The sequence below is a fragment of the Pseudochaenichthys georgianus genome, chromosome 6 (genome assembly GCF_902827115.2).
Source record: "Pseudochaenichthys georgianus chromosome 6, fPseGeo1.2, whole genome shotgun sequence".
NCBI classification, from domain to species: domain Eukaryota; kingdom Metazoa; phylum Chordata; class Actinopteri; order Perciformes; family Channichthyidae; genus Pseudochaenichthys; species Pseudochaenichthys georgianus.
The window spans coordinates 43470989-43478863 of record NC_047508.1 but is presented as its reverse complement, the minus strand read 5'-3'; the positions used below and the strand labels follow the sequence as shown (position 1 = coordinate 43478863).

The following is a 7875-nucleotide window of genomic DNA, read 5'->3' as shown; positions in this document are numbered from 1 at the left end:
AATGCTGCGGCTCGTGTACTAACCAGAGTTAGGAAAAGGTACCACATTACTCCTGTTCTGGCTGCCTTACACTGGCTCCCTATAGAACACAGGATATAATTTAAAATTCTTCTTCTCGCCTACAAAGCCCTTAATGGGCAGGCGCCATCTTACCTTAAAGAACTCATTATACCCTACTGTCCTACTAGGGCATTGCGTTCCAAGAATGCAGGGTTGTTGGTTGTTCCTAGAATCTTTAAAAGTACAATGGTAGCCAGAGCCTTTTCTTATCAAGCTCCACATTTGTGGAATCAGCTTCCAGTTTGTGTTCGGGCAGCAGACACCCTATCCGTTTTTAAGAGTGCGCTTAAGACCTTCCTTTTTGATAAAGCTTATAGTTAGGGCTGATTAGATTCAGCCCCTAGTTTTGCTGATATAGGCTTAGTTTGTCGGGGGACATCTTACTTCTTCCTTCTCTCTGTCTATACCCGTGTACACTCATGTTCCGATTAACCCAGCTTCCCCAAATGTCTTTCTTTTTGGTGTCTATATACGCTGGGATCCGGAGTCATGGATGATCCTGCGGTCCTGTGTCCTGGATCGCGAGCGCTGGATCTTGAGTCGTGGCTGTGGTCCTGGATCATAGGTCCTGGATGGATATCCTCGTGGATTCATCTTCCTATTATACACACATGCATTTCCAAACATTTGGACTACCTATGTTGCAAATGTATTATCTTTTCAATTTACACACGGCATCTATTGCACGTCTGTCCGTCCTGGGAGAGGGATCCCTCCTCTGTTGCTCTCCCTGAGGTTTCTCCCATTTTTCCCTTTAAACTGGGTTTTCTTTGGAAGTTTTTCCTTGTACGATGTGAGGGTCTAAGGACAGAGGGTGTCGTATTGTCATACTGATATTCTGTACACACTGTGAAGACCACTGAGACAAATGTAACATTTGTGATATTGGGCTATATAACTAAACATTGATTGATTGATTGATTGACATCTAGTATAGCCAAAATCTATCAAGAATGTTCTGTGCGTTGTAGAAATATTATGTTTAGGGCCAATAATAAATGCAAAAATGTATTTAATCACCATTTGTATATCATTTGGTTCTCTTTGCAGGCGAATACTCTGCAGACTATTCCAACTCTCCACTGTCTACTTCAAGCGCCCCGTCTACCTCAAGCGCCCCGTCTACCTCAAGCGCCCCGTCTACCTCAAGTGCCCCGTCTACCTCAACTCTGCATAGACGAACTCCATTGAACAATAACTGGCACTTCAATTTTGAGATCCCCTGGAGTAAAATGCCATCAGAGATAACAAGAAAGCTTGTAAACAACGAGCGACCAACAGGATGTGAGAGGCGTGAGGTGATTCGCCTGATCGCAGGGGAGATCCTAACCATCTGCCCTATGCCAGGAAAAAAAAACACCTAAGTGAAATTGCCAGGGAGATGGTTTTAATGTATCCAATGTCATTTCGAGACTACATTGAAGACATAGTTGTAGGTAGCGGTTATGACTCTCTAACCAAGCAGCTGCAGAGCAGAGTGGACAATTTAAAAAGGGGAACAACCTCCCTTTTCCTAAAAAGAAAGGCAACAAGCGCAAGTGAGGGTGAAGACCAACCTCCCAAGACAATGAGACTCGATACCTATGGGTGTATTAATTGGCAGCCACAGCGACCACCACCAGGTGAAACTGGGGAGACTCAAGAACAGTTCAAATTAGAATTAAAGAACATGCACATAACGAGGAGCAAGGACACCAAAAGGATTGAGGAGAAAATGGTGGCAACATTCTACACTCAGAGAAGTGATATCATAAAGGGAATGGAAACCCCGGTTCTGCTAAGAGACTGGCCATATCTGTTTGAGATGTGCGGCATGATGGCTCACTTCAAAGAACTCACAGGTATGGATGTTGACAAAGAAGCTATGTCAAGCAAATGTAGAAGAGTTGTGTCATACCTCATGTCCCGTGAGAAGAAGAGCAAAATAGAGGACATCCTATCAGACATGGAAATAGCCAAAGCAAGGCATCTAGATGCTGATCTTCCCGGATGTCTGATGCTTCTTTTGAGGCATTTCAATGAAGACCAGGCCAAGATGTTCCTGAAAGTTGATGAAACTTGTCTGTCATCGGAAGTTGATGACCTGCCAAGCTCACCATGCATCGTTGTGTGTGGTATGATTCTTATTATTATTATTATTATTCCCCCGCCTTTTAATCCTTGTGCATGGCTACATTGGCTTGGAATATTTTAAATGTTCCCATCATTTGGCTGTGTTAATACAAATGGCATACGTTTTGGTGAGGGTGTGAATTATTATTATTTATTTTCAAATGTTGGAAGTTTAAAGCTCCTACAATAAGTCTACAATGAAGTGGATAGCCTAAATACAGACACTCAGACCGGATGTTTTGAAGTGGGGTTGTATGAGGTACTTATCCATAGTCAGTGTATTACGGCCACAGTAGATGATGGTCGGCATTCCCCCAGTTTGGAGATGCAGACAGGAATTACCGCACAGAAGCAAATCAATGTACTGAGGTGGATGGGGTCGGCAGCAAAACATATTTAAGACGCATAAAGGAAAGGCTCACAAAAAAAATTAGTTAAGTGCATGATATATTTAGAACATTTTGCTGGTTTACCTTGCCATGACACAGCTATACTGTCTGTTTCTTACAGAGAACTGATGTCGCCATCTATGTTCTCATCAAAGCCACCAGACAAAAAACAATAATTTAACCTCACAGAACACTGGAGTTGCTTGTCTGCTGCTGCCTCAATCGCTTAGTTTGTTTGTGCTATTGTGTGACTTTGGTGAATCACAATAACAAAAACAAACTTTCCAAAGGTTGCTTTGGCGAGAGTATAGATGCATACAACAGCTTCAGTTCCCTAAAAAGGTCTGTCTTATGGCAAAGTAAACACACGAAAATATTCAAAATATAGCGTGCGATATTTTTAGGAGGGCCTTTCTTTAAGGTGGCTACAATATGTTCTGCTGCTGACCCTGTGCAGAGCAGAACATCGCTTTGCTTCCATGCGGTTGCTCCTGTCTGCATCTCCAAACTCGGGGCATACCGAAATCATCTACTCTCGGTAATACACTGACTATGGCTAAGTACCTTATACAACCCCACTTTAAACACCCAAACTATCCCTTTAAGATGTGCCATCTTCTACTGTTAACATTAAGAAACACTTAAGAAAGAAAAGAAAGCTGCAGGAGCTCACAATTCTATAAATGCAATTGGCCATATGATCACCAGTACAAACAAATATGAACAATCTGCACCAAATATTTTTTGCATTTATAATTTTTTTGTAATTTTTCTACAGGGAGTTCTCCCCTGACAGCTGGACACTTCATGGTCGCCGTCGACCAGACCATCGTCAATGGCAGTGTCCCAAATGTTGTTGACGCCCTGACACTGATGTTTGCAGCATATTACTGCCTCAACATCAGCTATCCCACAGAACTGGGAGGTACCCTGGAGTTCTTGCAGAGGTAAGACTTGAATCGTAATTATTCTAACTCATTCCATCTTAAGCCACAGAGTAGAGGATTGTGCACATTCCTGACACACGATAAGTGCTCCTGACAATACAAGATAATCGAGATAAAAAGATTATTGCGCTGCATTCTGTTTTGCATTATGCTCTAGTTCTGTCTTGCGATGTAAATTCAGCGTACCCCTTTCCTTTGCAGTGGTGTGCTTTAGCTCCTCCCTAAAAGCCCAAACTCACTCTTAGCCAATCGGTGGTATGTTTACTTCAGCTCAATGAAAATGACAGAAAGAGGGCCCTTTGTCGACAACAAAAGAAAACCAATTAAGTTATTTGGAAAAAGGAATCGTTTTCAAGGAGTCCTATTGAATAGGGATTCAGCTAGGACTGTATGGGGGAAGGTTTCACTCGGAGTGACTTGCACTTTGGGGTGTCGGTAAGAACACACAAGATTCTTGGTAGCGGTTGATTTCCTTAACTTATTCATATCAACAGCACAGTAATACAGCCATGGAGCAGGCTTAGTGTATGTGTGTGGTCCATAGAGGCTTTGCGTGAGTGTCAGCACCTGATGACAACGGAATCTGACAAGGAAGAAGCAACTATTTCTTGCACCAAAACCCGGTATTATTGCAGTGAACAAACACATTAATACTTATTTTGGTTAACTAAGATGCTTTACACCGCTCACTCTGCTGCTGACACGCACCTCATCTGCCCCAGTTACACAAACCCCTCAAGATGGCACTCGTAGCTACCACACTCAAATGACCTCAAGTATTTGCTCCTGTTTACAGACCTGCTGCGATACTGTCCAGTGTACAGATATGATCATAACAGTCAATTTAAGAGTAGTATTGCCCTTTGACTTCAAGCTGTATAAGTGTGAAGACAATTAATGGCCGTATCATCCACAGAATTTGTAATTATAAAAACTATTGTTTGTAGCACTACATTTAAGTGTACTTCTGTCTTAACAGGTGCCTTTTCAAAATCAATCCGGACAAGGGGACTAAAAGGGAGAGGAACGCTTCAAAGAAACAGCAGTCAGTCAATCCGAAGGTGCTTTCATTGATCACCAACATCGCTGACTTTGAATGGAGAGAGTAAAATCGCACACACATAGTCACATACATAATTGTTAAGAGAGTTAAGTGTATATAATGTTATCTTTGGCACAAATTGTTGGCTAATGTTTAAGGTTTCTTTGCCGGTCTATTCTGCTTTATTATTATTATTGTGTTTATGTGTATGGATGTATGTGTGTGTGTATATGTATGGGTTATATATAGAAAGTATTGTAATAACGTGTATATATTGTGTTCTTAATTATGTTACGGCATTGCAAATAATAAGAAATTATAAAAAAGAATGGTGGTGGTGTCATTTATTTATATTGTCAAATATTTTCAACATGTTGCCAAAGGCATAACGTTTTAATGATATTGCATACATGTCTTTGCTGCATCATATCATATCAGACAAATATCATCATACTTCAGGAGTTCTTTTTTCCAATTTATATTTTTAAATACAAGATTTACACAATGTAAAAGTACAGTAAACCTACATTTAGAGAAAGTAAATGCATTTATTTTGACAGTTTATTAATGTATTTGAATACAGATTTTTTCTGTAAAACATGACAGTTAATGTAAACTTAAGCATTTGTGAAAATATAATTACATGTTTTCTTTGTATTTTACATGTAAATGATCTTTGATTTACAGTAATATTTTTAAACAACAGTAATCTTCTGTCTTTAAGCTTTTTATTATCATTTAAACACATATTTATTCTGTTGTTTTAGAGGTAAATGACTCTTCTAACAATTAATATATGTTAAAAGAAAAAGATTTCATGGAATTATAAGAAGATTTCTTGTGAAATTACAGATTCTTTTGGCAAAAAATTAGATAATTAATGTAAACTAACGCTTTTGCAAAGTAAAATGACGTTCTTTTCTTTGTGTTTTGCTTGTAAAATGGTCTTAGATATACGGTACTTTTTTGTAATAATAAAAGTAATTTTCTGTATTTTAGCTTTTCTTTATCATTTTTAAAAGATAATTATTCTGTTTTCTAGAGGTTTATGACTCTATTCTAACAATTAATATATGTTAAAAGAAAAAGATTTAATGTAAAATTACAGTAATAGAGGCTACTTGTGGTAAGGTAAGTTAATGTTTTTTTACATGTTATCTCCATATTTTATTTTATTTTACAGTTTTTTTCAACGGACATTTTCTGGCGTCCCCGTCGCCAGAAAATAACCGTTATTTTACCTTTTTTTTTTTTTACAGTGTATGCCTACAAATAGTATAATAGGAGAGCTTTAAGGCAGGAAATGCAGCGATTAAAATTAACTGGACATTGGATGATATTCTGTAAATTGTAAAATCTGTAAATAATAGAAGTAAGTATCGGAGAAACAAAAAACATCAAATGGATGTTCTACTCGGTGTGGTTGACAGGAGAGATGATCAGAGAGGCAGAGTTTTTGCCACCACGATTAAGACTGGGACAAAAGTAAGGGTAGAGTTTCTCTTTGAAGAAGCAGCCAGTGAAGGAGTAGATCAGAGCTGCATCAACATCATAAAAGGAGACCAGAACCTCCTCATAATCCACAAACAACCCCACCTTCTCAGGCTGAGACTTCAGAGAGAGACGGACTGAAGGACCAGCAAGAGCTTTGTACTCATTCTTGTTCCTCAACCATATCACCCAACAACCATCCTGAGGAGTCAGTGCAATCTCTCCCTTCCTGTTGATCGACTCTCTGACCACTCCTAGAACTCACTCAGTGTTTCCTTTAACCTGAACCTCGTAATAACATCTTCCTGAATAGAAACTCTGCTTTGCTAAGACAAAAGGACACAAATCAAATCTCTCTGGATTGTCTGGGAGATTCTTCGTCACAATACCATCTTTCACTTGTTTTCCATCATCAGACAGGATGAGAGGGAAGTGCTGTATCAGAATCAAGACTCACCTCCACCTCATACTGCTGGACCCTCTTCAGCTCCACCTCAAGCAGCTTCTTCATCTGTTTCCTGAGCACCTGAACACCATCTGCTATCTCTCTGTCTGCTCCTTCCTTACTGAGCTCCACTGAGCGATTCATCTCCTGAATCTTCAGTCGTCTCTTCTGGATCATCTTCTGAATTTCAGCCTCTGTCTTACCCAGCTCAGCCTTCTTTCCTTCATATCCTTCTTTCAGAGGAACAACATCATGTGTCTTGTGGTCTGAAACAGTGCAGAGCATGCAGACACACACCTGGTCGGTCTTACAGAACAGCTCCAGCTGTTTATCGTGCTTCACACACATCCTGCCTTCCAGGTTCTCCTCAGGGTCGATCAGCTGATGTTTCTTCAGGCCTGGCCTTGTCAGATGAGGCTCCAGGTGAGTCTCACAGTAGGACTCCAGACACACCAGGCAGGACTTCAGGGCCTTCAGTCTGGTTCCAGTGCAGACGTCACAGGGAACTTCTACTGGTTTGACAACGTGTTGCTCTGAGCTGCTGCTGCTGGCTTTCTGTTGAGCTGACTGTCTGAACTGAGCAGCCATCTCAGAGATGAACGTGTTGACGCGCAGCTCAGGTCTTGGGAAGAAGAGCTTATTACAGTTGGGACACTTAAATGAGACATTTATATTCTAGTGTTCAGACATGCAGGCTTTACAGAAGTTGTGTCCACATGGTATGGTGACTGGATCAGTGAACACATCCAGACAGATGGAGCACAGAAACTGACCTTCAGTTGGCAGAAAGATGACAGTAGACATATCTTCACTCTGAAATAGTGTGCAAAACAAGATAATTTAGTATGATTTGTATTATTTGTTCAAAGTCAAACAATGGGTCATTGTGGCTCCTGTAAACCCTGTCTGCACTATGTCTACAGCTGGTCTGCATACCTGCCTGGGACGCTGTCAGTGACACAGGAAGTTTTGAAGAGATAACATCAGTATGAGTGAGTCATATTAGGCATTCATGTACTGTAATGGATGCCCAAATCCAATGTGTCAAACTCTTTTCACAAAGATAGTATATTTTTTGTTATTCAAGGTATTTTTTGTTGTTGTACTGACAACATGCGGTGCATATACACCACTGTATTGACACCACTGTTTCCAACTTCAGTACCTGAATGTAGCTTTTAATTTTTTAATTAACTTAAATCATAATCAATTTATCATTGGTACATTTTTCATGCAACTCTTATCCTTCGTTCTGCCCAACGAGCCGCTGGTCACCATGGTAACGAGCATTTAAATGTATCGCCCTGTACAAACATGTTGGGGAACAAGTCTGACTGGTCTGCAGTGTGGCGTGTGAGCTTGTTGATTCACAGATAAAAACAGCGTTCA

The 7875-nt window shown here is 40.2% G+C and overlaps 1 protein-coding gene and 1 pseudogene across 1 annotated transcript; one reads left to right on the top strand and one right to left on the bottom strand.

Moving 5' to 3' along the window:
* Window positions 1–1659: 1659 nt before the first annotated feature.
* LOC117448377 (uncharacterized) lies at window positions 1660–4841 on the top strand. Its single transcript, XM_034085665.2, has 3 exons — window positions 1660–2174; window positions 3340–3508; window positions 4488–4841. Exons 1-3 carry the CDS (start codon window positions 1730–1732, stop codon window positions 4615–4617), a joined length of 744 nt encoding a protein of 247 aa, XP_033941556.1. The 5' UTR covers window positions 1660–1729; the 3' UTR covers window positions 4618–4841.
* A 1119-nt stretch (window positions 4842–5960) lies between these two features.
* LOC139434035 (E3 ubiquitin-protein ligase TRIM21-like) lies at window positions 5961–7290 on the bottom strand (annotated as a pseudogene).
* Between the last annotated feature and the right edge of the window lie 585 nt (window positions 7291–7875).

Bases quoted from the DNA above. Each gene is read 5' to 3' on its own strand.
- LOC117448377 (XM_034085665.2), top strand. From the start codon at position 1,730: ATGCACATAACGAGGAGCAAGGACACCAAAAGGATTGAGGAGAAAATG. The intron at 2,175-3,339 runs GTATGATTCTTA...ATTTTTCTACAG, and splicing joins ACCATGCATCGTTGTGTGTG to GGAGTTCTCCCCTGACAGCT. The intron at 3,509-4,487 runs GTAAGACTTGAA...CTGTCTTAACAG, and splicing joins ACCCTGGAGTTCTTGCAGAG to GTGCCTTTTCAAAATCAATC.